Source organism: Pleurodeles waltl, chromosome 10 (assembly GCF_031143425.1).
Source record: "Pleurodeles waltl isolate 20211129_DDA chromosome 10, aPleWal1.hap1.20221129, whole genome shotgun sequence".
NCBI classification, from domain to species: Eukaryota; Metazoa; Chordata; class Amphibia; order Caudata; family Salamandridae; genus Pleurodeles; species Pleurodeles waltl.
The window spans coordinates 536,567,470-536,581,858 of NC_090449.1; the positions used below are offsets into that span (position 1 = coordinate 536,567,470).

Consider the following 14,389-nt stretch of genomic DNA (forward strand, 5'->3'; position numbering starts at 1 on the left):
GGCTACTAGACCATGAGGGGGACATTCTTGTACACTTTGAGCATAATGAGCATGGCAGTGCCCTTAATTCTCTCCTGGGGAAACTTGAACTTGTCATAGTAAATAAGGAGCTTGATTCTCTAGGCGGTCTTACCCCAACATTCATGGGTGTAGATTGCTCCACCACAATAAATTATGTCCTAGCTTCTGAGGCACTAGGGGCCTTAATAGTTGACTTCAAGATTACCTTTCTGGATTTCAGTGACCATGCAAAACTGTCCTGTAGGTTTTTATTGGAGGGGGCAGGAAAGCGTCATTCCAGGGTGGGTTTTAAACCTGCCTAGTGAAGAGAAATGGCTTCTTCATAGGATGGGACAAGGTAGAAAAAGGGAAGATTCTTCCTGACGTCCTTAAGCACAAACAGGCAGAGCTCCACGCATGCTTAGACCTACTTTAGGGAACCTACAGACCCCTCAACAGTCAGGCACATACAAGAATCACGGTGGGCCAATTAGTTTTCCACTATCTACTCAAGTGATGCAGAGCCCTCCGAAACCACTGGTATAACAGAGCAAGGTGGGGATGTTTCCCTTTAGTTTTTTGTGTATCGAAGGTTGAGAAGGCTCTGGGTGAATATAATAGTGTCAAAGCATCAGATCCTGATGAGGTTTCTGTGTATGTTTTTATAGACTCCCAGGCTCTATGGGCTCCCCTGCTCATGAACGTTTTTAACACTATTGCAAGGGTGGGTCCTCCAGCTTTGTGGAAAAAGTAAACCAGTGTCCCAATGTACAAAAAGGGTGATAAGTCGCTCCCAAAGAATTAAAGATCAATATCCTTACTCCACTTACCTGCTAAAGTAATGGGTCATATTTTCCTACATAGATTAGAGGACTGGGCAGTTGCCAACATTATCCTAGCTGACACCAAATATGATTTCAGGAAGAGACTGGGGACCATTGACCAATGCCTTAATCTGAGAATGTTTATGGGAAAGTACACCATCATCAAAAATGGTCCCATCTACCTGGCATTTATGGACCTCTTGGTGGCGCTCAATTGCATCTCACACTCTAAGCTCTAGGCACTCATGCTAGAGATGGGTATTGAGGTTGCTATTGTTAATTTCATTAGAGAGTTGTACTCTGAGGCAAGCACTTGTGTCTGTTATGGTAGAGAGGGTGAGAGCGCTTCCCTATTTAGGAATAAATGGGGATTAGGCAAGTGTGAATTCTCGCTCCCTTTCTTTTTTCCCTGTACATAAACAGAGTTGAATCTGCACTGGTGGGGAGAGCTGTAGATATTCCATAAATTGGAACATGTCCTCTTCCAATACTCCTTTATGCTGATGATGCTGTGTTAGTGTCAAGAATGGGGTAGGCACTGCAAGCCCTAATAGAGGACTATATCACTTTTATGCAAGAGTTAGATCTGCATGTTAATGAGAGTAAGACCTATACAATGAATTGTGGTAGGAAAAAAAAGAAGAGCCCTGTTTTTTATGTTAACAAATATATGGTGGACGATAACCCCATCTATCTCCTATTTGGGTGTCCTCTTTGATGCCAAATATTTGTGGAAACCAATGGTGTCCAACAGAGCGGCCATGTTAGCAAAGACAATCTTGGCTGTGCAAAAATTTAGGAAAGCAAAACCAAGGTTTGAAACCAGTGCAGGAGCCTACTGGCCATTTACTCTGCAAAGTCTGTGGTGATAGCCACATAAGGTGCCGGTATCTTGAGTATGGCTGCCACCAACCAGAATCATGTAGCTGAGAACGCTTTTATTAAAAGACTTTTGGCAGTTCCATGTAGTTGGTCCAATTCTGTGTGCCATGACAAGCTGGATACTGCCTATTTTACAGAAAAAAATCAAGCTAGCCCCCCTCTTGGTGTGGCACTCCATTTGGATGAGGAGTCAGCAACCTTAAACCAAGAAATCCTTGAGGGCTGTTTGAAATTAGATGCAGCTCTGGACATACCATGGATCTCATATGTTAAGCAGTCCTTGGAGGAAATAGGGCTCCCGGATTTATTTTCCTCACGCCAGTCTTGTCTGGCATGTCGTAAGTCAAAGCTGAAGCTGATGTTTCAGGCAACTGATGCAGCAAAGAGATGGGTGATTAACAAAAACAAAGCTGTAGATATCTCCTATAACTCACTTTCCTCGTACATAGGTCTGCAACCCTATTTGTCTACCAATCAGAATCGACATCATTGCTTTGTCCTCACCAGGTTCCATTTCAACTGGTTGCCTTTTATGTTGGGCTATGCCCAAAAGTGTCACCCTCTGAAAGATTTAGAAATTTGCCCATGTGATGGTACATCTGCCCAAATCACCTTGCACATCATGTTCTTCTGTCTGTTTTACACTATCCCTAGGACAAACTTATTGGTACTACTACTTAAAAGGTACAATTTTAGACAATGTAGACTGGTGCTGCAGTATTTGTTACAACTTGACGGTCCCTTGCTCTGTCTAAATGTCTACAAATACGAAGAGGTGCGCCACCATGGCAGGACTCCGGAAGGATTTGTATTACTGATTGTTCTCTTAATTAATAGGATATTAGATTTGTTTAGCACTTTGTTCTGCAAGCATTGGTTTTTAAGTGCAGAGTTTTCTGGTGTATTAACTAAGCGCAATTGTTTTTTTGTTTTTTGTGTTTTTTGTGTTTTTTAAAAACGTGAACTGTTTTGCATGTTGCATACAGTATGCTTCCTCTACTAAAGTTTTGATGCATTTTGTTAGTACGTCAACTTTATACCAGGGCTTTATGGATAGATTTTGATGGTATTCTTTACCGTTATTGTATTGGAAACCTCATAGCATTAAGATCTTATCCCAATTGTTCCCCTAACCCACAGAATCACCCCGGTAATTCTATTACGTACATCCTTGTCTGCCTAAGGCTGAGTTTAACCACTTTGCTTTGCTGCATTTCTGAAGTACTTCAGAGAAGACATTTGTATATCACGGTATGTCTACTGCCTCTAAGAGGCTTGCCTCGCAGGACCACACAATTGCACGTTACAGCTCAAGGATGAGCAGGTGGTGGTTCTGTTAAACCGCTAAAGAGTATTATAAAGGGCTGTGCGCACAAGGTCAGCCTGGTTCAAGTCTGAACCACTCCTACAGCACAAGGGAGACTGGAACACTCCTCTTATGTTCCCTAAGCCTGTACTGCCCCGAGACGTACTCATCATACTTCTCATTCTACCCCTATGAAAGCAGGAATCCTCAGGTCGCATTTACCACCCCTGAGAGCAGGTGGTAAATGGGAGCGCAAAAGGGCCCATTACACTGCATTGAATAGGGCATTTGGTTTGGCCCGGTAAAACCAGTTCTGCATGCAATCATCATCGCTGATGGAATAACTTGTATTAGCTGGATAAAAGTGTGGGGATTCTGACTGAATGAATAACTCCAGCAACCTAGTATCCCTGCACCTAAATGCATCCATTTGTAATCAGACTCTGTATTGGAAAAGAGTCAGGACAACTAAATGAAAACATAGAAAGAGATCTTCATGCACACTGAGCAATATAGTTCAAGGGCTATTCGGAAAGATTTTAGTAAATATATCATGCAACAATGAACACCTGCCTGTTTGCAAGGGTGTTCTGTTTGACAAGGGTGAGAATGGACAGGGGAAAACATGGACATCATTTAGGGGTCGCCAGGAATCGCAGCTGCGACCTCACACTTGCCCCTTGCGACCCTAGCACTTCATTTACGAACACAGGCCCCAGAGGCTGCGAAGTCACTGCCAGTAACACAGGGGGTACCTCGTTCCTATGGACATCAGTTGGGGCTCAAATCTCAGTTTGTTTGTAATTTTTTTATTAAGTTCATAGTGAATAACAATATATTATTCACTACTAGTGTCATAAAATATGAAGGACATTTAGCTGGGATATATCCCTCCGTGGAATAAAACGTTTTTAGGATTAAGATCTCTTTTATTGAGTTTAGAAATATATATAGCAAGTACAACATCTCCCACCTACAACCAACGGCCGGTGGGGCATTAATGATATGTAGGGGAAAGGAAATGAGTAACAGGAGGGGGTAATGCAGGGTAAAGCAACTTGTGACGACTGCACATGGCTTCCTAGCAGGACCAATTGAAAAAATACAGATGCAATATTTAGACTAAGTTGTGTGGTATTCATTCAGAGTCATTTGTCTGCTTTGAATGTGTGTCATTTTTGATCGAGCGTAATATGTTTAAGTACAGGGGGCATGTCAATTCCCTAAAATCATCTGAAAGATAACGCGTGCAGAGTCCCCAAGTCCTGTCAAATGGTTGCAGCGAGCCTGTGACTACTAATTACATTTTTCCCACTCCCAATGCGTCCCATAAGGTATGGAGCCAGTCTGCATGTGTGGGAATTTTGTCTGAGCCCCAACGGGATAGCAACAGTTGTTTTGCGGTACCAAGTGCCAGTGTAATGGCAAAACCTTTAATGGACCTGAGAGTGTATGTTTGTGGATTCTGGAGCCCCAGTAGAACGTAGGTGGGGAATCGTAGAATATTTGAGTCATAAATTTCACTTATAGCTTGCAAAACAGTACGCCAGAAGGAGGCAATTTTGGGACAATGCCATAGTATATGGGTGTGAGTACCTATCTGTCCGCACTGGAGCCAGCACTTGTTATCATTACCTGTCTTCCAACCAGCGATCCTTTCTGGGGTATAATACCAGAAATTAACTATTTTTAGAAAAAGTTCTTTAGTAGTCATGTTAAGCACTGTCCCGTGCGTGGTGCAAAACATCTCTCCTCTCTCTGACTGTGAGAGGGTGTTCACATTCTGTTTCCCTCCTACTCTGGGTAGGAGTGAAGGTGTGACCAAAAAAGTGTATATGTCTGAAATGAGTTGTTTGTCGGTTATACGTGTAAGCATACATCTCTCAAACAGGGTAAATTGCCTACTCACACGGGGGGATAGTGGGCGAGGACATCCAGTGGGGAACAGCCAGATACTGCCAATATGCCATAGTGGGAAGGCCATAACCCACTTGGAGCTGAGGAAAGTCCATAACTCCACTTGTGTCAAAGAGGTCGCCAACTCTTGTGCAACTGGATTCTTGCCATGCCAAGAAGTAGGGCTCAGTAAGCACAGGTGGAAAGTCTGGGTTTTCAATAATAAGAGTTTGTGGAGATATGGGGATGGACAGACCTTTTCATGTTTTCACCTTGTCGCAGATGCCCAGATTGGTTCCCAAAATGGGGGAGATGTGCAACCCGGGTGGAGGACACACCCTTAGTAGCCACAGTATTTTCCACATGTGCACTCCTGCCACTGGTTGATCAATAAAACACCAGTGCTTCTTGATGCTTGGGCGGGACCACTCTTTCATATAGTGAAGTTGGGCAGCTTGGTAATAGCTTAACAAGTGTGGGACTCCCAACCCTCCCTAGGTCTGTGGCAGGTAGACTTGCACCTTTGCCATTCTTGCTTTCTTTCCATCCATATGAACTCCAGATGAGACTTTGTAGTTTGTCCAGTAACTTAGGGAGAGGTTGCAATGGCAAGGTCTGCATTACGTATAGCGCCTTTGGCAGAAGTGTTATCTTGACTGGTGCCAAACAGCCCAGCCAAGAGAGGCCATACCCCCTTCACCTGGTCAGGTCCAAGCGGGCCTCTCTCAGAAGTGCATTGAGTGGTATATCTCTAGGCCCAGATATTTCATCCCTTGTGTGACCCAGGTAAAGAGCAGAGTGGCCTCCAGAAGGGATCTATCCGCATCAGGTACCGTTATGTTCAGAATAGATGATTTGTGCAGATTAGTTTTAAATCCATCGACTGCCCCAAAAGCCTCCAACTCCTCCATGACAGTAGGGAGCAAAATCTGTGACCTGGATAAGCAAAGCAGTACGTCATCTGCAAAAAGCACCAATTTTTGTGACCTGCCTCCCATTGATATACCAAATATATATATATATATACGGATGTTGCCGTATGCTTTCAGCAAATGGATCCAGATATAAGGCAAACAGTAAAGGTGACAGGGGGCAGCCCTTTCGTGTGCCCCTGGAAATTGGAAATTGCTTGGATAGAGAGCCATTCACCCTCACCTTAGCTTGGGGGGAAGTGTAATTGCATTGGATCCACACACAGAACTGTGGGCCCAATCCATATCAAATTAAGACTGCATGCAGAAATCGCCAGTGCACTCACTTGAACGCCTTCTCTCTGTCAATATAGTGAAGAAGAGCAGGCAACTGGGAGCTTTGGGTCTTATCCAGGAGGTGGCAGAATCGCTTAGTGTTATCGCTGCAGGTTATTTCGAGGATGATGGCGGTCTAATCTAGGTCCACTTGCTCTTGCATACATGGACCCAGCCTATTAGACAGAATGCTCACAAAGATGTTAGTATCAACATTGAGCAGAGGAATATGTCAATAAGAGGAACAAAGTTGGGGAATCTTTCCTAGGTTTGGGAATAACCTTAATTGTACCTAGTCGCATCGTGGGAGTGAGGGAGCCTGAGGCACTGAAGTCATTATATAACTGTGCCAGCACAGGAACCAATATTGTCCCAAATGTTTCATGAAATTCCGCTCCATAACCACCATGTTCTGCCACTTTACCCACCGAAGGTGCTGTGTGGTCAAGAGTACCTCAGTAGGGGTGATATCTTTATCTAGCTGGTTCAGAGAGACTGATTCCAAGTCAGTCTCTATAGCACCTGAGTCAAGCTCTTCTGCAGTATAGAGGTTAGCTTAGAATGATTCAAATTCTCTGAGTATCAAGGTCAGGGTGCCATCAGGCAGTCGTATATAATCCACTCTCTGTCGCACTGCCTAGGAACGGAGACGGTGAGCCAGAAAGCGTCCCACCTTGTTTCCTCCATCATAACACTTTGTTTTGTCCACAAAAGGATGTATTCCAACATTTCCATTTCCAACACTCTCAATTGTTTACAGGTTGCTGTAAGGTGTCTCCTTGTCGCCAAGGACCCCGTGAGTCTTTGTAGGCCCTCGAGGACCCTCAATTTGTCCTACATGTATACAGTTATTATGTCTAGTTGTGTTAAGGCACGGGGCGATAACAATTAACTGGCCCCTCTACTTTGAGAGTTTCCCACAGCAGGTTAAGGAAAGGTCACCAGTGTGTTATTTGTGGCCAAAAATAACTCTATTATATCTCTAATTTCAGTAAGGATATTGCCATAGGTAAGAACTTTAGTTTTAAGATGCCAGGAATTTGGACGAGGCCTAGGAGTGGAGAAGGTGAGGCTCAAGGTAATGGGTGAGTGGTCAGAGGGAGCAGCTACTCCAATCTCTGTATGCATCACTGCACTGGTAACGCGTGTTGATGTCAGGAAGAGGTCTATGCTTTTGTATGTTTTGTGGGCAGCAGAGGAAAAAGTATAATTTCTGTCTGTGGGATAGGTCTACCTCCCTCAACCATTCCTGAAAAGTTTGAGAAAAGGCCCCGGTCTCTCCAGGGTGCTGTATTGATCTATCCAACTGAGAGTCCAGGGCAATGTTAAGGTCGCCACCTACAATTATGTCAGCATCTGGTGTAGTAGGAATTTGTCCAATTGCAACCCTTAAGGAACCTTTCCTGTTGTTCATTAGGGCCATAATTGCATGCAACTGTGATTGTGCGTCCATGTATGTCAACTGGTAATGAAAGAAGCCTCCCTGAAATCTCAACTTGTGTGCCTATCACCCTCCCTGGGAAATTTGTGGCCACTAGTATTGCCACTCCAGCCCATCCCCCAGGTCCTATGGAGTGGTACTGAGGGTCATACCAGCATGATCTCCAACCCACCCAGAGCAGTTGTGTTTCTTGAATAAGGCATATGTCACTCTTGGCTTCCCAGAAAAGGGAAAGAAGGGCCAACCTCTTTACTGGAGCATTGAGGCCTCCAATGTTAATATTAAGTACGTTCACCATCATGTAGACATAGTGGGTTAGCTAGTGTGTCCCCTCGCATCCTGTTCGGGGGATTGGGGTCATTTCTAATAGCCTCCTGCAGACAGTGTCAGTGTGAGGTATTTGTCTAAAAAATAACAGTCAACCAAAATAGTTCCCGACCTGGCAACACAGATATAAATGTCTGGGGGAGTCCATTGTTGTGTACCACATTGGTGTTAGATCGTTGGTCATCGATAGGGGTGGAGCTCCGCTGCCACACTGTAATCATCAGTGGCCAACCACCCATCAGTGGTCATGGACAAGTAGTGCGATATTCAGGATTGCCACACTGGGGAAGCTCCATTAATGACCCATGTGTAGTGTAAGCAAGCGTGCCAGAGTGCTAATGGTCTGTGTCTGCTTCCAGTGCACTGTCCGGGTTCCACAAACTGTTGATCAGTGCAGCTCTCTCCTTGCTGCTTTCAACTTCTAAGGGCTTGAGTGGTTTTGCCTTTCGTTCCCAGCTTTTGTGGCAACATTCCACAGTGAAGGATAGCAGATCCTGTGACGTTTCTTGCAAATTAGGTTCTCCCAGATGTAGCGACATCTCAGGCAGAGATTGGGCTTCCTCCATTGTATGAACACTGTGTGTTTCATTATTCCAGGTGAACTGCAGACGAAAAGGGTGGCCCTATTTATAATGAATCCCATTCTCCTGGAGGAAATCCATCACGGGACGGAGGGAACAGCGACATTGTAATGTTAACGAGGAACGATCCTGGTATAGGTCCACTTTGAGACCTTCAAACTCCACTGTATTCAGATTGCGTTCTGCAGACAAGTGGGCTTCTCACTGTTTATAATAGAGGAGGCATGTGAGAATGTCCTGTGCTTAACCTGGAGAGTGGGCAGGTCTTCCGGCGCTGTGGGTATGATCAAATTTATGTCCTGATTCTTGAGCGTCGGGGCCATATGGCGGGAGAGGTGGATCACAAAGTCCTCAAGGTTCTCAGTGATCACCGGTAGTGGTACTCCTTTAATGAAGATATTGGAGCACCGCAATCTATTGTCCTGGTCCTCCTGATGGTATTGTAGTTCCTGATTACATCCTGCAGAGCGAGGATTTTGCGTCGGTGCTAGTCCACTTCCTCCTCCTGGACGTTGTGTGTTCCCTCCATCTTATCAACTCATTGTCCCAGATCCACAATGTCTCTTTTTGAAGTCTTTGACTTCTGTGGCTATTTCCTGTTTGAGGGTGGTGAAGTCTTCTCTAAGGACCCCGAAAAGTTGTTCAAGGAAAGATCTCATTATCGGGATAGTGTCCCTGTCCAGGCTCTCTGCGTTTTCAGTCGCACCAGTGTCTGCAGCTTAACCTTTAGGAGGGTCCATCTTCTTTGCTGAGGTGTTGACAAAGAGATCTTTAAGGAAGCCTTACTTTTTGTTGTGGCATTGCAAGGACATACTGTCTGGTTGAAGGACTCACTGATATTGGGGGAGTCTCAGATCACAGGTTGGCATCGGGCTGTTGTGCCAACCAGGGCTCACAACTTCACCTGCAGGACCTTCTTAGTTGGTCTGCCATGCTGGACTGTCAGCAATTGCAGGGGAGGGTCACAAGCAGGTGAGGGACCAGCCACGCCCCACAGGGTATCTCCGTGTCCTGTCGTGTGCGGGGGGTCAGTCCCAGTCTACATGCCTTGTGACTATGGCTTAGGGCCCTACATCTTGTCAGGCATCCACTATGCAGTTTGTGGGTCCCACAACAGGCCCAGCCATGGGCCAGCAATATATACTGGAGAGGCACCAGCCTATCCTAGAGACCCCACACTGGCAAGGGCCTCTTATAGGCAGCTCTGCCTGGTCACTGGGATTCAGGTAGTATTGCAGTGTTAGTTCTAGTTTGTATTCCTGAGGAGCACCAAAACTGTATTGTCCCCCCCACCGACTTCAAACTCTGATGTCACAGATAACGGAGGGATCTGTGGAGCTACATTGCCTCCGGCACCACTAACATATCCGCCTGACCTGTTCTGATGCAATGGCTCTGTAGGCTGGCGGGAGCCCTCCATCAGGTATGATGCAGCTCAGGTGCGGGGGAAAGCTGCTGGGGCTATGGACAGGCTCTCACTGCATGACCACCCGGTTTGGCTGCTAACTGCTCCCCTCACCAGCTTTGGGTGTCGCAGCCTCTACAGCACTTGTCCTCAGGGCCGGAGCCCTCTGGCTTTACACAGCTGCCCTCTTGAGAGCAGCGCAAGTGGTTCAGGCTGCCCATGTCTTTTCGCATTCACACCTGCTACCGGAATGCTATGATGCTGGTCTGATCCGCTCCCAGTCAAATGCCAATAGCGAGGCTCTAGGAAAGCCCTCCTACTTGGGGGCCATCCTGGCCATGCCCCTGTAAAAATGTTTTTAAATGGATCTTGTGTGCATGCAAGCAGGCGAGACTGTGTCTATGCAAGAGAGTGTGTGTATGTGTAATTGTGTGTGTATATATGTAAGCATGTTTGTGAGAGGAGTAAAAGTCAAATGGCACGTGATGTCACATCCGCTCCCCCTGGCCTTTGGGTGAATTGACGTTTATAGGAGAAATGTGGTGTTCTAGTAATCATAGCTGCAGTGAAGCTGTTATAGACTTGTTTACAAAAATCATTTTTTTTAGCTCTTTATGAAAACATAAGTGATTTTTGATATCTTACTTCTATGATTCTGAGGCTCTCAGGTGTCAGATGAGTCTTCTCCTGAGTTTTTAACACTTGGTACTGGATTATATAGACACCGTAGCACAATACCCCACCTTTCACAGAAGTGAATAAAGTGCAGTTGACTATATATTCGTTCCATAGTAACTGATGGTGTAGAATTACATTTACAGGATCACTAGGGATTGATAGTGTGGCTAATATTCTCCTTTTGGTGTTTCTACAACTGCCATTTCCATTGATATCAGATTTTGAAGCACTTTCATTGCTTCACTTGTGAAGGATTTGTATTCATCTCCTTTGAGGGTCCAGGACTGTGGTGATGTCAAATTCTATTTGGTTACCTGGATCATAAATCATAGGATGTCACTTTCTGTGATGTCTCGAGAGGAGCTGGGGGCATTTGCAGACACTAATTCTAGCCCTCTCATTTTGTTGAAGCGATTCTTGTTCAAGACTTTCTGAAAATATGAGGAAAAGATTACCCTGGAAACTTGAGATTAGTGAGTAGCGGCAATAAAATGATTGTGGTTGGTGATTTGGGTAGTTAATGTTGCTACTGTTACATTTTTGCACCATACGTACTAAAGGTAAACAGTTTTTTTAAGTGATAATGACTCAAGAGAGCGTGATAGAATTTCTCATTCACTAGAGACCTTATGTGCAAAGGTAGGGTCGTAAAGCAGCTAATGTTTATGCACACTGACTGCTTTGTGAACCCACACATATTTTGTTTCCCAACTTGTGTAGCAATCAATTGTGTCACAAAAAGTCAATTTGCAGGAAATTGCAAAACATCATAAATGCTGTTTTTTAAAGAAGTCCTCGTCTTTCTATTTAGACAAGGGTAAGTTACAGAAATGAAAGTTGGATTTTAATGCATGTCGTTTGTGGATGCATGCAGCGATCCGCTCAACTACGATCTGCTCTCCATCAGTGAAAGCAGCCACCATTCTGGGACTAATCCACTTTGAGAATGCCTCACTAACCCATTTCGGAAATCGGTAACTGATCAATCGTTGTGACACAGTTTTGTTACAAATCCATTATATACCCACTTTACTTTGTTTTTTTATGATTCAAAAGGCGTACTATGTGAATCAGAAATACACAATTGACTAGGAATGTGCCTTTTGTGCACTGTGACATATTTTTTGGTCGTCACCAATCCTTTAATTTTGCAAAATCATAGCTTTGAGATAAATAAATGTTTTGCTCACAACAACCTTATACTTAAACCTTGAACCAGTCCAAGTCCGAAATATACTGACTGTATTTAGTCTCTGGCATGTACTTTCAGAACACGTCTTGACTGTCTGTTTTGAAAAATATGCAGCTATTTAATAGATTTTATCTACTATCCATTGTTTCCTAAATTGAGATAGGTCAACCTTAATTGCACCAATGTTCAGCTGAGTAGACGGTGACCTCATAAGTTTAGCAACGTGACAAAAGTTCTTTAGATGCACGCGTTTCATTTGGGTTGTTTAGTAACACAGTTCATTCGGATGCTGTAAAAAACACTTGTGCCTCAAACATAAAGCCGTTATATCTAACCACCGCAATCTAGAAGAGACCAATTGTCCTGGGAGTAAAATTATAGAAAACTAGAGGAAGAGAAGCAAAAACTGAGAAGCAGTGTTCGACCAACTGATGGCCAGATTTAGCAAAGGATTGCAATGCCTTTGCATAATGTAAGGCGAACCAAGGGCAAAATAATCCTTAAATCGTATTTAGCCATCCACACAAGGCAATCTTGCATGGTCCTGAGTGGCCTGGTAAAACTGAAGTAATGCAAGTCAACGCAAGTCGTTACCTTTCGTTACTCTGCACCGGAAAGGCATTACTGGGTGGAGCATAGGTGTTCCATCCATGCTTTTTGGCACATTCACAGATTTACCAAAAAATTGGAACACCTGGGAATCGTTCAAATTTCTATGCCTTCCCGACACACGCACAAGAAGAAATATTTTTATTTCTTTTTGTTGTTTCCTCTTTCTGAGTATGCTGCGTTCAGCCAGCACACTTAGAAAGAGGAAAACGCCTCTAAGCATTATTTTTGTGCAGGAAGGCATCGCTTGATGCACAATAACAATCCTGCCTGCAATGCAGGCTCCCTTGCACTATAGTGGCGCTAGGCAACACACAGTGCTCCAACACAGGGATGTGACATATCTTGACAGATATGTTGCATTCCTGCCCTCTTCATTTCATGCAGCACAGCAAACCAACTTGCTTCTGTGTGCCGCGTCGAGGGGCTGGTGGTCTAATAATATTTGTGAATTTATGCAGCTCTATCAACAGCGTTGATCATCGATATATTTAGACTTCGCTTCACTCAGTCTCTCCTAGGCAAGAGAATGGAGAATGCAATAGGCTGACTACAAAGCAGAAGCAATAATCAGGTGTACTGACGACTAATGTGTTAATCAGGGATTTAAAGTTAGAAACCGAAGATATGCACAAATTCCAGGTATTTAAAAGTTAGAACAGTGCACGCGGTGGTGAGTTCCTTTATGAATGTGATAGGCACAGGATAGGCATAGATTACTTACTGATGGTGGAAGATGCTTAATTTTCAGAAAACCAAAACAACAAACAAGAAAATAATTATGACTTACTGACTCCCAGGACAAAGATGGAGAATACCCCAATCACCTGCCAGAGTCGCAGCCCCCAAAACACAACAGTTTCTGACGTAACAGGATCTGGTTTCTTTTTTGGAGTCTCCGTTGTTGCCTGTGAGACGGGAAAGACGGAAAAATAGTGTACACTAAGTGATACTGCTTGTTTTCACATCAGCATACAAAAGATTATCCATCTGAACTGATACTTGTGATACCTGCGATTTTCTTCGCATGCACTGGCACAGCATGACCTGTAAATGGCTTACTTTGATCATGTTTTCCTCTTTGTAGATTAAAACACCATGAAATAGATTCTGTGATACAACCCCAGAAAGCAAGGAGGGAAGCAAGCAATTAAGGAGACTAGCAAGTAAACAAGGCAGGGGTTGAAGGAAGGCTAATGAACCTTATTTACTAAGAGAGGTGCAGGTCTCTGTTACCCACAGCAAAAAGAAATCTCGTTTAGCACACATTTTACAGAGAAAATAAATCACAATTTATTCATGATTAAATAAATGCCAGAAAGCATCAATTAAGTTGTCTTAAATCATCTTTAATTATCAACAATCAATTCATTAAACTCATATAATCACCAATTTTTGCATGGGAACAATGAGTACAAATGTAAAGGTTGTACAAATCAAAGTGCTTTACGCACCTTAGCATACTGACCCTACGTTAAACTTTAGCCAATTGTGCACATAGTTGTATATTTACTAAGAATTCACACAAAGCAGGGCAGCTAAGAAAGATGCCTCACTGTGTTCAGTGAATGAGAGAGAGCTAATCAGTGCCATTTCTACTAAGATATGGTCCTCTTCAGTTTTCTACTTGTGTTAGTGCACGTGAGGAGGACTAGAGCCGACGCAGGTATCCTTGCACTGTGGTTCAAGGGTGCCTGCATTGAATTATTTTTGTGCAGGAATGAGAACTTTCCTGCACAGAAAACATCGTAAGAGGCAATTTCCTCTTGCTACGAATGATGTTTAAGGCATCACGCATGGAAAAAGGAAGCAACTGGGAGAAATAAATGTATTTCTCTGTGTCACACTGTGGTCGGGCAGACCATTTGGGCACAATCCAAGGTTAATGGATTTTAGTAAATCTGAAACAATATTAAATTCCATGTCAGATGTACTGGAAAGCCCGTACTTCACCCATGCTTCACTATTAAAAGTAAGTTGGCCCAACACAAAATGCATTGT

General features: G+C 43.9%; 1 protein-coding gene across 1 annotated transcript in view; it reads right to left on the reverse strand.

The window, feature by feature from the left end:
- Positions 1–14,389, reverse strand: part of TMIE (transmembrane inner ear) — a 630,053-nt gene that overhangs the window by 325,026 nt on the left and 290,638 nt on the right. The window contains exon 2 of the mRNA XM_069210961.1: positions 13,179–13,296. Within this exon, the coding sequence (XP_069067062.1) occupies positions 13,179–13,296 (118 nt within the window). The remainder of the gene's footprint in view (positions 1–13,178; positions 13,297–14,389) is intronic.